The sequence below is a fragment of the Castor canadensis genome, chromosome 1, assembly GCF_047511655.1.
Source record: "Castor canadensis chromosome 1, mCasCan1.hap1v2, whole genome shotgun sequence".
Classification (NCBI taxonomy): Eukaryota; Metazoa; Chordata; class Mammalia; order Rodentia; family Castoridae; genus Castor; species Castor canadensis.
In genome coordinates, this window is record NC_133386.1 from 120064123 (window position 1) to 120086705 (window position 22583).

General features: G+C 36.9%; 1 protein-coding gene across 1 annotated transcript in view; it reads left to right on the forward strand.

The window, feature by feature from the left end:
- Positions 1-22583, forward strand: part of Rab38 (RAB38, member RAS oncogene family) — a 55583-nt gene that overhangs the window by 13416 nt on the left and 19584 nt on the right. The window contains exon 2 of the mRNA XM_020187128.2: positions 5229-5509. Within this exon, the coding sequence (XP_020042717.1) occupies positions 5229-5509 (281 nt within the window). The remainder of the gene's footprint in view (positions 1-5228; positions 5510-22583) is intronic.

The following is a 22583-nucleotide window of genomic DNA, read 5'->3' on the forward strand; positions in this document are numbered from 1 at the left end:
CACCAACATGATCCAGTCATCTCTCAATATTGCCACTAGCTGAGGACCAAACCTTCAATCCGTGAGGTCTTTGAGCGGACACTTCAGATCCAAACCACAACAAGGGGCTATTCCTTCCCTCAGCACAGGACCTTAGTGAACTCTCACTATACAAAGTGCAGTACTTGTCACAGGGGCTGCAGAAGTTTGGTCACAGTTATGGAGCAGCTTACAATTTCATGGGAGAATGTTATACAAGGTTAGTTCCAGAATCCATGCCTAGGTTACTTGGAAAAACAGTGTTTAACATGTGTCCAAAAACATAGGTATTACTTGGGGTAGAGTGAACTGATTCAGAGAGATTATTTCTTAAGAATGAGAAGGATTACAAAAGTCTGAAACTTGTTGCAATATATATGTAATGAATCCTGTTAGAGTCATCTTAATTTTCTCCTTCAATGGACATCTATTTGATTATTTATTGAAAATGTGAGCTGAATATAGAGCAAATGCATTCTATGTAGCAATAGTTCACAAAAACATGATGATGTATTACAGAAGATGGAACCTGAGTTTCAGTTTACTTCCTTCATAGTATCTTGAGTTCTTACTGTATCCAAAAGGTGAAGAAATAACCCTCAAGTTTTACAACATTAACATGACTAACCTGTTCTCCAGGATTTTCAATGCCACGGTAGAGATTGGAGCCTGAATATCACTATGATAAGTGCTCATGGTGTAAGATAAAGAAAACGTGGAGGGATCATGAAGGGAGTGAGTGATTTCAGCTTTCAGGAAAGGGAAGGCTGCACAAACACGGTGAGATTTTGGGTACAATTTAAGACACAAAGGATTTTCCTGAACAGGAGTGCGAGTAAAAGTGAGAGGGGCATTCAGGATTTAGAAACGGATACATAACTAGCAAGAAAAGCAACCACAAAACCCAAAAACCAGACAGCAGTGTAGGCTGTGTTTTAGGAAGAAGAAAAAGTATTCTAGTGTGGCTTGGCCATGGAGAACTTTGAAGAAAGTGACAGGAGATATTTGTAAAAGTGAGAGCCAGAAGATATACAATCTTATGTATAATGTTAATGAAAGTGTCTTTTTTCTTAATCAGATATGAGTGATTGAATAGCTAAAATAGAACAGAATAATGGTAAGAATCACTTTTCGAAAGTGGATTATAGTGAAAGGAGAAGTCATAAGCCTGGGGCATACATTGCTGTCAATCAGAGTGAATAAAAATTCAGATTTCTGGGCCCCACACAAACCCAACAGAATAAGAACCTACCTAGCCTAGCAATAGGCATACTACAAATACATCAGGTGGCTTTTAATGCTGCCATATTCCAGCTGTCTGAAGACTACATTGATATTTATTTATCTTGGGAGAGGGTGAGGAGCAATGGGGGCTGTACTGAAGCACTAGCGATGTGGATGGACAGGAGAGGGGAGAGTTAAGAGCCACTTCTGAAGCAGAAGTATTGGTAGGCCATTAGAGAACCCTGCATGAAGGAATGAGGAATGAGTTGGAAGAAGGCCAAAGGTACCATTCTGGCTGCTATTGATTGTATAGGTGATGATGTGAACCAGACTGGAGGCCTAGGAGGAGTAAGAAGGGGAACTGAACTCCTGTGTATGGAAGACAGGTGATTCCCAGGAGCATAATGTATTTACTTTTGAGTACCCCACTTAGCTCCTTTATTAAGGGGCTTATAATAGCGAAGTGACTAATCTGAGGTCACACAGCTAGTTGGTTAGGTCAGAGTGGTAAAAGAGTATGCTCAGTTCAATAGGTAATATGTTATGCTTCTTGCTGTTGGTTTTCTGCTTGTCTAGAAGATTCGCCACTTGGTTGTGCTTACTTAGAGCATCTACAGAGTAGTAATTCTGAAATGAAAATGTCATTAAATACACATTATGGCTGATGCTTTTGTGTATTTTTAGCTGAGTCTTTAACACCAAATGGACCATTTCAGGCTGTTGGAAAACAGGGTCACAGTTCAATTAAATCTAAGGAATGAGAGCAGTAGAGGTCTTAGAAATCAACCACACCAACTTCATTTAACACATGAGAAAACTGAATCCCAGGGAGAGAAATACATTTGTTTAAGGCTGACAGTGATTAAAATTAAAACCCACATCTTCTGACCTCTCAAGTCAGTTTATTTTGCCATGATATCATCCAAATTGTTATTGCAGCCATTGTATTATCTTTTGTGATCTAATTGATTCCTTTGTCATTTATATCCGTCAAAGCTGGAAGCTGAATCATAAGACACATCCATGCTGCTATGGAGTATGTTTAGAGGCAAAGCAAAATGGGGCCTCATATGGTGAATCATATCAATTGCAATGCAGGCATCCAGTGTTACTCTCCATAGTTTAGAAGTTCCTTATAGACCAAAGGAAAAAAAAAAACACCTAGGTTTTTTGCACAAAGCACAGAGCCTGGACCTCATTAGTTATTCAGGAAATGTATGTTGAATGAGTAATCTAATGCCAAAGGTAGTTTTTGAATTACAGTTATTTTTTAAAAAGTAAATTTACCCAGGATAAATCAGTCAGGTCTCTAATCTGCCTGTAAGTAGGCACTCACTAAGAGTCACATGGTTTGTACTCTTTTAATAAGAAGTAGCAGAGAGGGCTGTCAGCTGACAAAGGAAGGATAAAATGTGAGTGCTACAAATGCTCTGATCTGAATGTGACCCCTGGCTGGAATGCCAAAAATACAAACTTTCGAAGTGGGCTGGCCCAGTGACCTTCATATACAAAGGTCTTTTCTTTCTAGAAACAAGCTATCTTCTCTTGGCTTCTGATCTGACACACATACATTCAAAAACTTTCTCTCACACAAACATACATTTTCCTTTTGGAATCTCTATAAAGGTATAAGACTACATGCTTTTGGCATAGTCTTAAAATGACCCTTTGTTGTATATTGAAATGTAAAATATTTCTCAGGAGCTGCCTGAGAAACCACTGGACAAGCAGGATTATTGAATAACTCATGACTTTGTCCTTCATCTGATTAGATTTGTGAAAGAGATCATAAGACATCTTTAAAAAACCTAGAGCCTTTGGAATTCTGAATGATCACAGAGGGCTTTCTTCCCCCTAGTTTCCTGAAATGTCATGGCCCACCCTGAACAGAATCAAAGGAGATCACTTTTGCATCAGGCATTAAAAAATACATTAAAACTCATTTGGGTAAAGTGAAATTTCATCTGTGAGTTGTGTGTCATATGAAGAATGTTTTACCCTTTCCTTCATTGACTATATGACTGTGGGAAATTTTTAAAAAGTAGTATGGGATGTAACCTGTGTGAGAAATATCTTAGAACAGTCATTTGCGAGTCCTGACAAAAAGCTCTTCTGTTCAGTGATAAGTGCTTAAGCACATAGCCTTGTACCCCAGGACTGGAACTGTATACTCCATTCCTTGTCGTAAGTAGCTGGGTATCTTTCACCTCTTTAATCACAATGTGAATGCCAATGGGAACATAATCTAAAAAACTTGTTAATTTATATTAAAATTCACCAGCATGAAACCTTGTACTCAAAATTTGTGTAAAGTATTCTTAGAGGTTATGTTGACCTGTATTTTCTTAGATTCACCGCTTTCAGCATTTCTTTCCTAGAAAAGTAATACACTTAACTTTATTTTAACATAAGTAAGTTTCCAAATCAGAAAAAAAAGGGTTTGTGTGGTCATGCAGTTTTGTGGCTTTGGATTCAGAAAATGTGAACCCAGTTTTCATTAGTTCTTGTCTTCAGCAATATCTAGTGAAAAGAGCTCAAAGTAATATGATTTTGTTCACATTTGTTACTCAACTGAAATACTTGTAATTTTTTGGTCATGAACTGTAGTCTGGAAATCTGATTTCAGAACCTATCATATTTCTATTATACTTTTAACACCCTGATGAAAGGGAAGGAAAACTCAAACCTTGACTAGTTTTAAAGTACTATGTTGGATGCTTTATATGTTAATTCATGTCAACCACGTGAAAACCTGAGGTACGCGTGTTTTAGACATTTTGCAGGTGAGGAAGGCTTAATTTTGAGTGTTTAAGAAACTTGCTAATACTTAGCTAAAAAGTTAAGCATCAGAGTAAAATTGATTCCAACAGATTGCAATTAATTCCAAAACCAATCATCATTCTATAAAAGAAAAATTATTTATTTTTTAATATCAGAGGGATTTCTTTATCCAATAGATTGTAAACTACTCAAGGTAGAAACCTTCCAGTTTACTGTTTTATTCTGAGCTTGTAGACAAGAGACTGGCGTGGATAGAGAAGATTGAATATGCTGCAACCTGGAGGAGAGATAGTTCAAGACTATGGTTTAGTAGCTGAAAGTACTCAGTGTTAGAAAATGGCTAGAGGATCTGGAGTTGGTGTTCTGATTTTGCAAGCTTACCACCTGTTTAATTTGAAAAAGTTACTTAGACTTTCTAAGACTCAACTTTCTCACTTTATAAAATGGAGATAATGGCTAGGGGTGTAGCTCAGTTGTATAACACTTGCATATCACACACAGAGCCCTGAGTTTGATCCCAGCACCACAAAAAATTAAATAAATAAAATGGGGATAATAATTGTATCTTCATAATTATTTACGTAACTAACCATGTGTGGTGGTTAATAAACGTATGATGGATGCTAGTTTGTATTCTTACCTTTAGTCTAGGTAGATTTGGGGTGCCTCGTCACATGCTACATAATTTAGTTATTCATCTGTCTTCTCACTAAAATGACTGCAGCAATTTTCCTGTTTTAATCATTATATCCTAGGTGTTCAGAACAGTGTTGCCCAATACCATGTTCTGTGTTAATTCCAGTATTTTGTATTACATCATCTAGTTCAGCAGCCACTAGTCATGTGATAACTAAATACTTGAAATGTAACTAGCTAGTGTTGCTAAGGAACTGAGTTTCAAGTTTTATTTTCTTTTAATTAATTTAAATGTAAATACTTACATGTGCCTAGTAGGGTACTATATTAGAACATTTTAGAACATTACATCTACATGGTACTTTCTCAGTAAATATTTGTTAAGTGAAATAATTTCCTTTTATACTCCAAGGTTAAGAGCAAGACTACATGATTGGGTATTTCACTCACTCTTTAAAAACTACCAATAAAATTCTTTACTGCTTATACTGGAGGGCCCATGAACTTCTAATATATGATTCAGTCTCTAATTGTAATAAGTTTTAACTACTATTTCTTTTTGGTTATAGGTCAAGAAAGATTTGGAAACATGACAAGAGTGTATTACCGGGAAGCTATGGGTGCATTTATTGTCTTTGATGTCACCAGGCCAGCTACATTTGAAGCAGTGGCAAAATGGAAAAATGATTTGGACTCAAAGTTAACTCTTCCTAATGGCAAACCAGTTTCAGTTGTTTTATTGGCCAACAAATGTGACCAGGGAAAGGATGTGCTCATGAACAATGGCCTCAAGATGGACCAGTTCTGCAAGGAGCATGGTTTCGTAGGATGGTTTGAAACATCAGCAAAGGTAATGTGACATTAATGGATAAGCTTATTGTAGGCAAGAGTCACAAAGAAAATGGCCTATCATCATCATCATTATACTGATAGTAATAGTCTGCTGAGTGATTTATCATTCTCAAATTGCTTCAAGTTCTTTCTCATCTCAAGACAATGAATGGGCAGGTTAGGAATTATTATTCACAATCTCAAATGATTGTGTAAGGAAGCAAAGCCACTTTTTACATGGTCATACTCATCATAGTTAATAACTGTGTATTTTTTTCAGTGCTTACTATGTAACAGGCATGTTTTATATACATTTTTCCTTTTAGTCTTCACAACAAACCTAGTAGATAAGTAGGATTTCATAGTAAATGAAAAAAAAATGGGGTTCACATTCAGTGTCTTTGCCTTATTCATGAATTTGCACCATGGACATCTAAAGCATTCACCTGTATGGCAAGAATTATACTTTTCCTTCTAAATGAAGAGATGATTGCAATATAGAGCTACTGAATTGGGAATACTGGAGTAGGGGTGACAGGGAAGTGCAGCTGTGGGGTACATAGCACAGCTTTGTATTGCTGACTCTTCTGGAGGCAGAGAATAGCAGGAGTTGGGAGCAGCAGCAGGGCTGGAGACCCAGGATCCAAGCCTCACACTCTTATCTGGCTTATTCAGTCCTGGTTTTTGTTCTACTCCTTTTTGTTTTTGCTTATATTTTTAAATCTCAGCATCAAAGTGAAAAAACCTTCTGGGGTAAATTTTTAAAATTAATTGTTTTTATTTTTTGATTGACAGGTAATACTTGTGCATCTTTATGAGGTACAATGTGACGCTTTGATTCATGTATACATTGGATAGTGATCATTCTGGGTAATTAGCATATTTCTCACCTCATGCTGTATTTTTCTGATATTTTCAGTGTACATATAAATACATGCTTGACATCATTAGGAGTAAAATATGCATAAGTTTAAAGCATGGTTGTTTTACTTTTATTAACTTGTGAAATACCAATATTTACATATTTATGAAGTATAAACTCTGTCGCTACTTGTTTGGGATTCAGCTGTAAATACAACAGCGTTGTGTTTTTTTTTTTACTTATGGAGCTGACAGTCAGTCCTTATTGTGAATCTTTGGATACATCATTAGAGATTGGTCTAAATAGGCATCATTCAAAGTAGGCTGGAGTGTTCCATTCCATTTCCAAAAAGCTAGAAAAAAAAAGATTTCTGAATGTTTTCCCAACAAAGAAATTAGAAATATTGCAAGACATTGATCTGTTTATCCAGATTTAAACATTAGATGTATTACTATATGAAAATGTTGAGGCCTTGTCCTCACCATTGTTAGTGGTGACAGGGATTGAGAGGAAATACCATATTTGGGAATATCACTGAAGTGTAAAACCACAGGATTTACAACTGTTTGAACTAAGAGATGATGGCCTGGGAGAAGAGGGTGGTGGTGCCAGGTTTTGGTCAGAGTTGGGACACTCTTTTGTGCAGTTTGTGCCTAGTCACTAAACTGCTCTATCTTTGGAAAGTTGTTATTCTTCAGCAACTAGTACTTTTGTCTTTATGAGGCACTAGTGTTCCAGCACAATTTTTGCTCTCTTTTCCCATTTAAGTCCTTTATCCTATTTGTTAGTATTCTTACCTTGGTTCAGGACATTGTAGCTAACATTCTCTATTTCTTCACTTTTTTAGTTCCTCTGTTTGAAGGATTTACTGCTGTAAAGTTAGACAGGAAGAGCAAAACTCAGATATGATTAAGCTATAGAAATGTAACAAATTTTATATTATCTGATTCTCTTCCCGAGATGTTAGCTTGGATTTTTCTTGTTTTATTCCAAGATGTGGTTTGACTCACCTGTTCTCCTTTTTCCCTTGGCCACACACTCAACTTCACAGGGCCTTCATTTTTATTCAAATATCTTTCTTTCAAAAAAAAAAGTAACTCCCCAGCCCAGAAGCCTCCAGGCACAGGAGAGAAAGAGGATGATTTTGGAGAACTTTTTTCTTCATTGATTATTTTGCACTTTAAAGGAAAATTAGACTGAATGATTTATATGGGAAGAGGGATCTTTCATTATTCACTCATTCATTCAACAAATGTCATTGAATATCTGGTAAGATATTCAATTCTATGTATTGAGAAAGTAGGCATTTACAAAATAGAATTGTGTCCTCATGGAAAACAATAACACAAACTAGTGTGTTGGGTAGTGATTAAGCAATTAAGAAAAGGAGAAAGGAAGAGGTTTATGAATTGTGGGGAAGGTTGAAATTTCTTTTGAGTCAAAGACCCTTCCCAACACTTTTTTTTCGCTTCACTCTGGCATTCTTTGTTCCACCCTCGCAGTGTCAGAGTCTATTTGCTTAAGAACATGATTTCATTAACTTAAGGCCTTACTGACCCTCACACTTGGAAACTGAATTTCTAATCCTCCAAATCCCCACTCATGTCACTTTGAAGAGAAGCTTTGTGCAGTGTGGGAAAGGGGGCACGGGATTTCACAAGCTAACATGACCAAGAAAGCATAACACCTCATTGTAAAAGATAGAATCCCCACCCAACATTTCTTCTTTTCAAATGTACTGCAATTAAGGTTGTCCTTCTGAATGGTTCAGTGAAAGTGGCTTTCTGGTGCCAGGGTTGTATTCAGAGTCAGTTATCTGGAAGCTCAGGAATAATACTACAACACGGACAGAGTAGAGTGTCAAATTGCTAAAAACATCTTTTCAAAAGGTCTTTCATAGAGTTCTGCTAGCTTTCTGTGAACAGCAATAGAACATTTATAAAATTGAGGCCCGTATCAACCTATCTGCCTACTACTAAAATGACAGTATTTGGGGACAACTACCAGTTCCTTCTTTGGGATTAGGAAACATTTCCCAAAGAGAACTTTCTCCCAGAATGTAAATCTATGAACAATTAGAAAGCTCTTGAGTGACATCATAATTGAACCAGTAGGAAACATCTGATTTTCACTTTTTATATCTCTAAAACTTCTAATGAGCCAAGACCAGAACCACTGGCTTTGTTCCCATGGGCACACTCTGTAGAAATCCTTTGGGTATTATCACAGCACAGTCCTTTCTGGAACTTAAACTAGTAGAGTGTTAGAAGAGCTTGTCATTGAAACCAGCCTTCATGCTGCCAGGGACCCCACTGCTGAGGAAAATTTACTCTTGTTCTTCTATTATCTAGAGTAACTTTCCATGAGACTTTTCATGTTTATTCTTGTTGGTAGAATGATCATGGCAGTGAATGAAGAAAGAAAAAATAAAAATCAAACATATTCTGATGTATTTGATTTTTTACTTCATCTCTTCCAATATTAAAACCAAATGAAAGAAAATAAAAAGTCTTTCCTAAATCAGATTTTCTTTCATTGTTCAACTTTCCACTTTTTACCTTTCTCAGCTGTGTTTCCTTGAACTTTATCTGTGAATTCTCTAGGTAGTGTATAATTGGAGTCATTCTATGTCTCAATTTGCCCAAAACATTCCTAGTTTATACATGCTGTCCTAGCATGATTATTAATAACACTCCATTCCAGATTTGTAATTCACATTTATAAGGTCACAAACTATTTTATTTTCTTTATCATACCTTTAATCTAAGAGTGAATATTTTGTGTAATCCTATGGCCAATTCTAGTCTCATAATATGCTCTGGTAGACTTGTCACTTTAGGTTGAAAATTCTGCCCTGTTTCTATTAATGCATTCTCATATTTTGGAGTCCTATCACCTGGGCCCATCTCAATGACTGACTGGGCTCTGTTACCTACTAACCAATTTAACTGGTGCATTTTTGATGCCCACCACATACAGATTTTGATTTGCTTCTAACCACACTTACCCACCTTCTAGAGTTATTGTACTCATTAAGGGACTGTATATGGAGTCCCAGATCCATTATGTCTGATTCCACTACACATACACACACACACACACACACACACACACACACACACACACCCGCACACACACATACTTATTTACTCACTCATTCACTGTCCTTCTGTCTGTACTCATAAGACCACCTTCACGTCTGGGTTTCAACATCTGTGCCTGGTTCTGATGCATACAACAGCTGCACTCCAGTGGAAGAGTCTGCTTCTGTGTCTTAGCCTTTTTCAGTCTGTCAAATCCTGCTCTTATAGTGTAGTGCTTCAGGTGTGGCTGTGTTCATGAATAGGACACTAGGGAAGTGCCAGTGTGATTGGGAAATAATGGAGCAAGTTGTATCCATGTAAGAGTGGGGCTAAGAATCAAATTCACAGGAAAAACCTTCAATGCCCTCTGTTCTTGCTTCCCTCTACCTCAAGTCCTATCCTGACAGATTTCTTAGGTGTTTCTGTCCTATTTACAATAACATTTTACACCCATCTTGTCTTTAAGAGTGTTTTAAGAGTAATGGGTGTCCTAAGAAGAAGCTTACTTATATTGAACCCAATTTTGGTCTCTACCCTGAAGCTAAAAAAAAGATGTTGATATGTGTCCTTCTGCTGAGATGAGCATAACCAATTTTGGTCTCTCTGTGACAGTATTAGATTTTTTTTTTTAAAAGAGGAGGAGTGAACATTTCACACTGCAGTATTTTTTGGACTTCTATCAACTGTTAAATACATTTACTGTCTTTAGGGAATTTCTAGCTCATTGGCACAGGAGGAAATCACAAAACTTTGTTCTTTTGCCTCCTTTGGAGCTAAGGCACAGGCATATGAACTAGCTTCCACCAATTATATGGACTTGGAAGTAAGCAGATGGATGAAAAAGAGAAAATGCAGAATCCATTTTTTTCTGGGGAGGGTAGCAGAGAAGTCCTCTAGTTTTGAGAGACAGCAGGGCTTACAGGGTTCTGTGCTTCACAAAGAAGCAGAATCACTGCTGGGTCCATGAGCAGTTAAGGTGAATTCCTTGAGTGTCAAACAGGACCTACTGCTCTGGTAGATAGGAACAATTTCATTCTTTAGGATATTTCTCTGTGAGATTTGGATTTCTTTCTTTCTTTCTTTCTTTCTTTCTTTCTTTCTTTCTTTCTTTCTTCTTCTTTCTTCTTTCTTTCTCTGGCACTACTGGGGTTTGAACTTACAGCCTCATAATTGCTCAGCAGGCACTCTACCAATTTAGCCATACCCCAGCACTCTTTGCTTTAGCTTCTCTCTCCTTCCTTCCTTCCTTCCTCCCTTCCTCCCTGCCTCCCTCCTTCCCTCCCTCCCTTCCTTCCTCTCTGCTCTCCCTGCTTTCTTCTCAGTACTGGGGATTGAATTCAGGGCCTTGCACTTTTTAAGCAGGTACTCTACCACTTGAGCCACTCCACCAGCCCTAGTTTATTTTCCAGATAGAGTCTGGCACTTTTTCCTGAGACTAGCCTTGGACCATGATCCTCCTATCTCTGCCTCCTACTTAGCTGGGACACAAGTGTGCACCATGCCCTCACCTAAGGGTTCAGGTTTCTTTCTGGAAGATTAAGCTGAAACAGTTTCTCTAGACTTCTGAATTGCCAGCATCCACTAAGTAAACTCATATTTAACCAGCCAGCATTAGCATTTGTATCCTGTAAATGAGAATGTGCATATCGTAATACATGGTCCAATACACATGAAAAACTATGTTAAACAAGTGTTGTCCTTATTGCAGGACTTCTTAGGAATTTAGCATTCAAATGTATGTTCTTAATCGCCAGCAATAGAATGTAGTGTTTCTTGCTCTTTGCTGTTAGCGTTGTGGAAATATTTTTATGAGACGAACTCATTCAAACATAGAGTAAACCTCACAGTTATCACTTTAAAGAAAGAAAAAGCTGAGGCTTAAGTGGATCTTAAAGCTATGTAGCTACTACCTTATTTCTTTGATTCTGACATACATATTTTTATTCCCTTTTGCTGTTAATATTTCAAAATCAAGATGTGCTCTGTAGTTGGTGTGTATTCTAAAATGATGGAGTGTCTTACAAATAATTATTTTTGTTTTGTTTTTTAATCATCTCCTCTAAATGAGGACTACATCACACAGCAGTTCCTAAATGTTTTGGGTCATGTTGAAGTCTTAACAGAATAGTGGATTGCTGGCCTAGAATTCTTTCATTTTTCTGTGTTTCATTAAATTTAGTGAGCTCTTTTATTATTATTCTTTAAATTGCTCTGCAAGCTGAAATATACAACAGTTAAAATTGGCTAGTTTTCTAAAAGCTGCTTGAAGGGTGGTATCACACATTATTTATTTTGTTATAGGCTTTTGGAAAGTATACAGTTATAAAACAACACATTTAGACAAACTGGAAATGCATAGATAATTGCACTTGGGTTTGGGTACATAGCTATTCTGATTCCTTTTTAATGGATTTAGTAGAGCACATTACTTTTAAATCTTTTTGTGTTTAAAATGAATAGTAGGCCACTTTTGATTATTTTCATTTTCAAATGTCAAAATGAAAAAAATTCTGGATCGTCACTTGCGCATTATCAATTAACACAATCTGTATTGAATGACTTTTGTTTCTGGGTCTGGACTGAGAATGATGTGTATAAGCCATATTGTGCTCAAAGAAAGGTACTTGTTCTTTTTCTTAACATAGTCCAATGAAAACAGATACAAAGATTTTAGGCATCCATTTCCAAAGAAGTCTGATGGCATTGTAGAATGTATCTCTATTGACTTAATTGGCCACAGTACAATTAATCCTATATTTTTAGCTAATCTGGTTAGAGCAAAGTTAGAAGATATAATTTAAAGGAAATTATGGCTTTGTTTAACAGCTGTGATCAGTTCACATAATGACCACCAGTCTGTACTAAAACTATTTGAATTTTTACTTCTGACAGGTTCTTAATGCCATACCTAGAAAATGAAACTCTTTTCTTGAATATGAGCATAATTTAACATGAGAATCTCAAACTCAAGCTACTCATCTGCTTAAAAACTAGTACAAATTAATAATAAACTTTAAAATTTTTATCTTAAGCTAATTAGTTCTCTAAAGATTCTTTAGCTCTCTGCTTGTAATTTGCTACATAATTTGAGATCCAGCTATGACTAAGACATTGTAGGAGAATAGCAATGGACCATCAGAGGATGTAACCATAGCTTCTGTCCTGCATGCTTCATGTTTTCATAACTTAGAACTCATATCCTTTCTACCTCATACTTAGGAAATCGTAGTAGCTGGTTTTTAGACTTTGTTCACAGGAGTCTGTCCTATATGCTGCTAAAAACTCAATTTGCCAAGGGATAATTTTGATTTTTTTCACTGCCTAGTTTAACAATTTTCCACCAGCTCCACTTCATAATGATTAAAATTTGGACAACTTAGAATAATTATTAATAAACTATGGCCTTTTGGTCAAGCATGGCCTGCCTCTTGTACTGTACATAAATTTTTGTTATAACATAGCTATGCTTATTAGTTTATGTGTTACTAACAGCTGCTTTTCTGCTTCAACTACAAAGGTGAGCAATTATAACAGGCCTGTAGCCTGGGAAGCCTGAACTATTTACCATCAGACCCTTTATTCTTTAAAGTTTGCAAATGATGTCTTAGAATAAGAATAGGTTCTTCTTAGTTGGGTACTATGCTAGTGGCTTTATATGCATTGGTTCATCCTTGAAACAAGCTTGTAAGGTAGATGCTATTAACTTTCCTCTTTACAGATGAGGAAATTAAAATTTAAATTAGAAGGTATAAATGGTTAGCTCAGGTTATTATACAGTAGAGTTTCTTTACAAATAAAAAAAAGTAGATTTCTTTACAAATGTGCTAATAGTACAGCTTAGCCACCCAGTCACCACATTTTAATACCTTGTAGCTATTTAACATTATAAAATAACTACGTATTGAGCAATTGCCGCATGGTAGACCAGGCACTGGAAGAGACAGATAAGTAAAATGTGACCATGGTCTCTAGAAGCTTAAGATACAGAGGTGTGAATAGGTCTTTGTGTCAGCCAGGTTTCCATTCCTGTAACAAAATATTCATGAGAAGCAACTTAGAAGGAAAAAAGATTTATTTTGGCTCATGATTTCTAAGGTTTTAGTCTATGGTCCCTTGTCCCCATTGCTTTGGGCCTGAGGTGAGACCTAACTTCATGGTGGGGAATACACGGTGGAATAAAGACGCTGGCCTTATGGCGGTAAGGAAGCAAAGGGCATAAGAGAGACAGAGAGAGGAGAAAGTGAGAGGAGAGAGACAGAGAGAGAGAGAGAGGAAAAAGGAAGAGGAAGAAGAGGAAGAGGAGGAGGAAACAAGGAGGAGGAAGGGACAGAGGACAAGATACACTCTTCTAGGGCATGCCCCTAGTGAGCTACTAGACACTACCTCCAAAAATGTCTAGCATTTCCCAATAATGCCATCCAATTATAAATCCATTGAGGTCAGAGCCTTCATGATCCAAGTCACCTGTGAAAAGCCCACCTCTAGATACTAGTGCACTGGGGAGCAAGCCTACAACATACTAGCTTCTCTGCAAAATGGTCATCTGGTTTGAGTCCTCACATACATGCACACACCGAAGTCAGACACCATATAACCAGATTACTCGTCCTTCAGAAATCCATCTTCCCTGAGCATAGAAAACTCCCATGGTGAGGCTCTTCTCTGCCTCTGCAGAGCTACTTCTACTTCATCCCTTTGTTTATTCCAGGATTATGCAAAACTGCACAAAGTCCTGTCCTGACCTTTGTGTTCCTCCTGCCTGGGACATGCTTCCTACCTTTATGCATCTGTCTCTCATGCTTCCTTCAAGACCTTGCTTGAGTATCATCCGCTACTCACTCTCAGATAATTGATTCTCTTCCATATAACTTTGTGTTAAAGCTATTTCTTTATAGGCCTGGCCCTTGCTCCTCATTTGAGCACTTTTGGTCGTCACCCAGCACAATGGCTGGCACAGAGAGAGCAATCACCTCATCAGGGTTTATTGGATGGAAGAGGATGGTTTGCAGCACTGACTTTCAAGGACTCGTTCCGAAGATTCTTTTACTGTATTATTTTCTCCCCTGCCCTTTGTGGGTGTTTCTGTCCTGAGAGAACCCTGCAGAAGCAGAAAAATTAAATTACTGCTGTATTTCCCAGAAGGACTCCCCATTATGTAACTCCTTTCATCCAGAAAGCTCTCTAGACACTTCACACAGCAAGGAGCTTGCAGTGCCCTGCTGTGTGGATGGGGAAATAGAGAAGAAAAATGAAGGTGAGGGAGACGTCCATCCCCACTTAATGCCCTCAGTCTGAGACTGGGAACTGCAAATTCTTTTCCTGTAAGGCCACACAGCACCCCATAAGAATCTAACATTAGTCTGAAGATCTGATTATCCAACTTATTCCTCTTTCACAATACAGAATCAGAATCAATACAGAAAGTCTGAGACTTTCTTACTGAAAGTCTCAGAATCTAGTTTTACATGTGCCTCTCATTTGTTTCTTTTACTGTCATTTGAGCTGTGCACAATGGTTATCATATTTGTCTTTTTTACTAACAAAGAGACAGTGCTCCAAGGAGGCTTTTCAATGATTTTCGTGCTCTAACTGGTGAGAATGGTCTTGAACAGGCTTATGTGTAAGGGTCTTGTGAAAATTGTAGATGTCTTCCTTTAGCACTCACAGATGGCTGGAAGGGATCAGAAGGAATGTTTTGGAAAATACTTCTTTAGTGATTTTGATTTGCACACTGGTACATAAAATGCTTATTCTTTTTTGTTTGTTTGTTTGGTCGGTTGGTTTCTTGAGACAGGGTCTTGCTACGTAGGACAAATTGGCCTAAAACTTCTATGTAGCCACACTAGCGAACTCATAATCCTCCTTCTTGAGCTTCCAAAGTGCTGGCATTGTAGATGTGTGCCATCAAACCTAACAATGCATGCTTACTCTTAACTTGACCTTTCCCTAAGTGGTTTATTTATTTATTTCACTTACTTCTCACAAACCCTTATGAAGGGTATTATTATTAGGCCAATTTTACATAAGATGCTAAGGCTTAGAGAAGTGAAGTGATTTATCCAAGATCATATGGTTAGCAAGTAGCAGTGTTAGAATTAGAACCCAGATCACTGTATTCAAATCCCTTCTTTATTTTTTCCCCTTATTACATGTGTCTAAATACTAGTGTTATATTATTTCATCTTGATTTATGGGCTTTAGACATACCCATTGATAACCTACTACACATCATGAGGATTTACCTTTCCTAATATGATCACTACATATCCACCCCAAATCTTGCCAGTAGAGTTCTATCACTGTTGCTAGTTGAATCATAATAAAAATTGTGATTTATATCATTTGATGCAAAAACATTATTATTTGAGCAAATAATTTGCCATTCGTGCTTATCCTCAATGAAATTTGATTCCTTTAATGTTAAAAAATTCTTCATCAACTTATTCATTCCCTTGAGAATAGTTTTTTCCTGATGGCTCAGAGTCCTCTGTTCCTTAAAACCAGTATGTTTTGAATGCCCTGTAGACCTAACACACACTGAATAATCCTAGGATTTGCCTTTGCCCATCTCTACTTCTGGTAATCTGCAATTCTACAACCTATGTTCCATGTGAACCATCCCATTTATTTTTCTGGACACTGTGGGTTCTTTCAACATAGAAACTTGTGTTCTGAAAAATAATATTTCTTCAATAATTTTCCATCCTTTGTTTTTTGTTCTTTCTTTGTGAACCTTCTGATTCAGTGTAACATCCTGAACTAGGTCTGTTAACCCACCCTTTTTCCCACATATTTTCAGCACTTTGTAATTTTTGTTTCATTCTGTACATTTCTTTACTTTGATTTGCTACTCTTATTTATTTTTAATTTCAGCAATCTTAGTTTTAATTTTGAAGAGCCTTTTTCTCTTCATTAGTTTTTCTTTTTTCATACCATACTGTTCTCAGTTAAGAATGTAATAGTAATTGTGAGGATTGTAATTTGTTTTCTAAAGCTATTTCTGCTTCTAGCATAGTCTATTTCATTAGAGTCATTCTTGTCCTATTTTATTTTGATTCTTTCTTTTACACTTCTGATGATGGATCTTTGGCAGAGCATGTATGTATAAGAGCAAGGCTTTTAAAGCAGGGAGTAAACCCTTGTGTGTGTAGGTGGACTTGCTGATTAGTGATTAGGTTGATAAGTGGGTTTCACTTTAGGTTGGTAATCACTGCAGGTTTCCAAATGTCAGTTGTTGGAGTGCTTTTGTCCTCAGAAATCTCTCTTGCTAGAGTTCTTGGGGGAGAGTGGGGGGTGGGGGAAGCTGGAAGACTTTTAGTTGAATTTTTTCAGCCGCATACCACCTACAGAGGCATATTAGTTGGTATCTTTTGAGTCTCATGTCTCTTTTCATTTTAAAAAATGAAATACTTTTATTTGCATGTATTAATTGTAAAAGGTAAGGAGTTGCATTGTGATATTTCCACATGTGCTTATAATATACTTTGATCATGTACACCTCCTCCATTCCTCTTTTTATTCTCCTCTCCAACTTCACCTTTTTTAACCTTTCTTGCAAAAAATTTTGTTAGTGCATATTAATTGAATAAAGAGGTTTAATTGTGATATTTCCATATATGCATGTAATGTACTTTGATCATATTCCCCACTCTGCTCCCTTTCTTACCCCCTTTTTATAATTTTAATAGATTTCCTTATTCTATTTCCACACATAAAATGTACTTAAATCATATTCATGCTCATCGTCCTCTACTTTCATCCTTGCCTCTCCTGCTGACTCTCGCACACAGTCTCCCTTTTACATTCTTGACTTGTTTTTTTAGTTCTAGATTCTACATAAGAGTTAAAGAAACATTTAATACTTTATTCAGAGGATAAAGGACTATTTAACTTGGGTACAGTTGTCTAGCTGATTTTATTCTATGTAAAAGAAGGAAGAAAGAATGAGGATTGTATTCCAGTTCTGACTTTTGACCAGTTCCCCTGATTTTGGCCACCCTTAATATGTGATTCTTATGGGTTCTGGAGCATGGATTACTTCTCTGATTGTTCGTATCTCCCTCCGCACAACTTTTGGATCATTCTGTCTACACACTAGTAGACCTGTTACTATTTGTCCATTACTTTCACATTTCTAAACGTGTGTTGAAATCAAATGCTGATGCATGCTTTCTCATTCTCTTAGCCTTGAAATGCATTTGGAAATACTTTATTGCTTTGAAATAACTTTTGCAGAGTTTTGGTAAGGGAAGAATATGAATACATTTCCTTGCCATCTGTAACTGCAATGTGTCCATGTCCTTTGTCCATTTGTATTTGTTGTCTGCTTTACTTCTGACTCAACCCTCATTAATTTACAATTTAATTATTACAGTGTATTTTCAAATTAATGTTGTTTTTATGCCCATGTTATATTGTGGAAAGTAAAGTACAGTATGCCATAAGTACTTTACTCATAGGAACCCAGCTAGTGAATATTGAAGCTGGGATTTAAACTTGTGCCTGATTGATTCATGTTGGCCCTTTCTGTCCCAATGTTCTACTTAAAAAAAAAAAGACAAAGGTCCTTTATCCTCTGTCAGAACCAGTGTCAACTTCCCTTCTTTCTCACCCTGGGAAGTGTCACTTCCTTATTTCAGGAATAGTTTCATTATTAAGACATGTTTGCTCTCTTTCTCCTTGTGTTACTTCATTGTTTTCTGTATTGATTTTGTTTGTTCCCTATTTTGTGGTGCTTTACCTTCTTTGATGTGTCTTGTTTGCCATCTTTGAAGCATTCTTGATTTGTGGGTGACAGCCTTATCATCCCAAGGTATTCCATTTCATCTCTGTCTGGTTCGGTGCTAGTGAGGTATTGATTTCTTGGGAGATCCTAGTGAGATTGAGGAAATCAATATCCCATTAGACATCAGAGAGAAGCAGTAGCAGCTCTTCAGCTGTCTGTCCCCTGACAGAACATGCTGCTCAGTGCTCAAAGACCAGGTTAGCCTGCTGTGCCCAGAGATGTTCTGAAATGATTACATTGTCTGAAGGGTAATTGAGAAAAGCCAATGACAGAACAATCAAGAATTGCAAATCCATTTCCTTGAGCCAAATGAAGTCATTTTACGAGAATAATTTTGCTCCTGAAAAAAGAAGCTCTCTCTTGAAACTTATAATTCTTTGTCACTTTGAATTTCCTAGTGAAGGCAACATGATTGGTGAATCAGAAGTCCATGCTGCAGATACATTTTGGGGTGTTATGAACACATCAACATGTTTGGGTGGTATTTCAACTTCTATGCAGATTGCTTTGGGAGTGATTATCAAAAGATTAATTTCTTGGGAACTCCCATGAATAGATAGGAAAATGAGGTTTGGGAGAAAGGAAGAAGAAGAGGTAATAGAGTTTTGCAAAAGAGTTAGGGTTGGAGCTTGCTGTACTACACTGTAATAACTTTTGAGAATCATCAGTTTTCACCATCTTTAGTGTGCTATTCTTCTGGGTAGTAAAACTGGGAAGATATTGGATAAGATTACACAGTATTGATTCTCTAGCTCATCAAAATTTGGATTTATTTACTGAGTTTCTGCTAGTTAATAGCTCTCATAATCAAAGTAGGAAAAATAAGGGAATTAAATGATTGTCTCTCCCTAAGGTATCAACAATGTGTTGTCTTTTAAATCCCTAACATTTCTAACATAGGTCATAGATGTTTAGGGTATGATAGGATCAAGACTTTGACCAACTTTTAGAACTGTTTATATATATATACATGTATATACATATGCATATATATGTGTGTGCATGTGTGTGTGTGTATGTGTGTGCATGTATATATATGTATATGTATATATTGATTAGTAGGACTGAAGTTTGAACTCAGGGCTTCACACTTGCTCTACTGCTTGAGTCACACCTCCAGTCCATTTTGGTCTGGTTGTTTTGGGTGGATCTTGAACTGCAATCCTCCCAATATCAGTCTCCCAAGTAACTAGGATTGCAGGTGTGAGTCACCCACTATGTCCTGGTCAGTTAGAAATATTTAAGTCTAACTCAGAGAGTTTAATATACAAATGTAAACTTCAGATTTATAAAAGAGCCAAAATATTCAGAAATGTCGCAAATGAGCTCTTCATTCAGTTTGGCAAGTCACTTTTTTTACTTGCCAACAATGTTCAAAATGGTAATATATGACATTTGCATAGAACTTAAAAAAGTTTCTAATATCTATTTGCATATTTGGTATTCACAATCCCCAGCACAGAGTGATTTATTTGCTTTTTTATAAGACTTATCTGTGTTGAGAATTCTTGCTGTTGTTCATGTCAAATAAACCATAACCATTCTTGATTGCTCACCTGGCCACTCTTAATTACTCAATATGTTCTTTTAAGGGAAGTGATCAGAACTGTTGACCAGGTATAGACCAAACAGAGTGGGGCATAGTATTGTTCAAACGTACTTTGTGTAGGTGACAATATTTCTATTTTATAGAATTGCACAATATTAATTTCTTTTGAAGAGTTATATCAAACTATGGACATGCTGCACTTAGGATCATCTAAAATTTTTGCAAATAGTATGCTATCAACTGAGGTCTTCCTACTACTTTGGGTTAGTACCTATTCACATTTATTCTGTGATTTTAATCTATTATTCCATTTTCATTTTGTAATCTATTATTTTTGCTAATGAAAGTAAAATATCCATTTCAGCTGGAGTTGTACTCATATACATTTAAAAGCAACCCTAAAATAGTGACTTCATAAAAGAGAAGTTCACCTTTAACAAGCAACATGCCTCAAAGCCTGTGTCCAGGACTCAAGGACTTCATGAAGGATTCAACTTCCTGCTTCATTAGCCTCTTTCTTCCTCCTGGGCATAGACGGCTATTTGTATTTGTTTTTTGGTTTTTTTTCCTATGTGAAAAATTACCACAGCTGTGACAACTTACAACAGCACACTCACCTTTATGATTTCATTTTCTGTGGGACTGCAGTCCTGGCACAGATCATTGACTGAGTACTTTTCCTGGGATCTCGTCTGGCTAAAATCAAGATGTCAGCCATGACTATGTTCCCATCTGAAGCCTGGAATCTTCTTTCATGCTCATTCAGTGATGTGCAGAACTCAGTTCCCTGTGGTGTATGACTGAGGTTCTGTTTTTGTGCTATTACCTGAGGATTGCTCTCAGGATCTAGAAGTTGACTTTAGTTCCTAGCCCTGTGGTCTTCCCACCACATGGCATCTTATTTCTCAAGATCAAAAGACGATTCTCTCCAGTCAGCTATAAGGGAGTTGTATAGAAGGTAACCTAATCAAGGGGTGAGTATCCCAACATATTCATGGGTTCACTTAACTCCGTGGGCATGTACCCCAAGAAGTGGAAATTCTGGGAACATTTTAAAATTCTACCTGCTATACTTGTTTCTGAGCAGGATCAAGAGTTTTGGAAAGGTTAAGGGTAAAAGGCATGGAATAGTTGAATGTATATTACTTTACTTTGTTAAACATTGGAAAACACAAATTATTTTATACTTGCCAGAACTTTATACTTGAACAGAAGTGTCCATGTCTCTCTGAGAACATCCTGAAATCTGAATTTGTCTACCATGTCAATTCTAGCTAACAGAAATTCGATAAGTACACCTTTTATGACTTCATTCAATGTTCTGACAAAAATGAGAATAGTTCTGGTCTCCATTAATATAATTAAATGGTAAGTAGCTCTCAGTTTCAACCTATACAAATCTACCTGCCATTCTGTGGAGCCAACACGTAATTGCCTTGTCTACAGGAACATTATGAAGGGTGTTATTGTAAAGATAAATGGCTTCCTAATAGCTTACGCTGAATTTTGTTAGGGAATAAAATGAAGTCAGTTTATTGTGTTTATGGGTGCCTTCTCATATTCTATTAAGTGTGCACTGAGTCCATCCCTTCAGTATAAATGCTTTTGCACTGACTAAACCCTATACTGTCATTTTTTGCCTTTAGAATTTTCTTTAAGTGTGTCCTTATAGTTGGTTTGAACTTCTTGACCCTATATGGATGAGTTCAGACTACTTTTGAGTCTGTTTTGAGTTCATATCCCTTCTCCTTCTGTCTTTTATATATGTTATTCCTAAACTTTATTTTATCTGGGATGTTCCTGTAGTCAAATGATTTCTTTTTTCCATTAATTTTTATTTGAATATGTTCATTGTACAGGAGGGGTTCATTGTGACAATTACATATAGGCTTATATCATACATTGGTTAGATCACCCCCATGTCTCTCGCCCTCAACCGCTCCTCTGCCACACTTAAAACTATTGCAAGAGGTTTTTTTATTCTATTTCATACAAGTTTATGATGTCCGTCAAGCATATTCCCTCACCTTAATCTTCTTCATTGACCTTCTCCTCCTCCCACAAGACTTCCCCCACCACACACTGTACCTCTTTTACAGTCCTGTCTTTCATTATTAATATCTAAGTTGATGTTCAAAGGGGTTTCTCAATGTACTCCTACTGTGGGTATACTTTACTTTGGTCCCTTCAACCACTTCCATTACTCTCTCTTACCCCTTTACCTCCCACCCTTTGTTTTTCACCAGCTTTCAGTACACATTCTTATATCCTCTACCTTCACAGATGCTATGTTTTGCGATATTGTTGACACTCTATCATTCTTTTTTCCTTTCCCTTCTTCCCTGAGTGCCATAGAGTAGTTTCACTGTTACAAACATGTTCTACAACTGAGTTTGTATGTGATCATGCTTGTTGTTGTATATATGTTTATCTTTGGATCTATCTTCCACATATTAGAGAAATTATGTGGCCTTTGTGTTTCTGAGCCTGGCTTACTTTACTTAACCTGATGTCCTCCAATTACATCCATTTACCTTCAAACCACATGTTGTGATTATTCCTTACGGCTGAGTAATAATCCATTGTGTATAAATACCACATTTTCTTGATCCATTCATCACTTGAAGGGCATCAGGATTGTTTCCATAGCTTGGCTATTGTGAATAGAGCTGCAGTGAACATCGGTGTACAGGTGTCTCTACTGTTTCCTGTCTAATATTCCTTGGGTAGATGCCCAGGAGTGGTATCACTAGATCATATGGCAGTTCTACCTTTAGCTTTTTGGGGAAATCTCCACATTGATTTCCATAATGT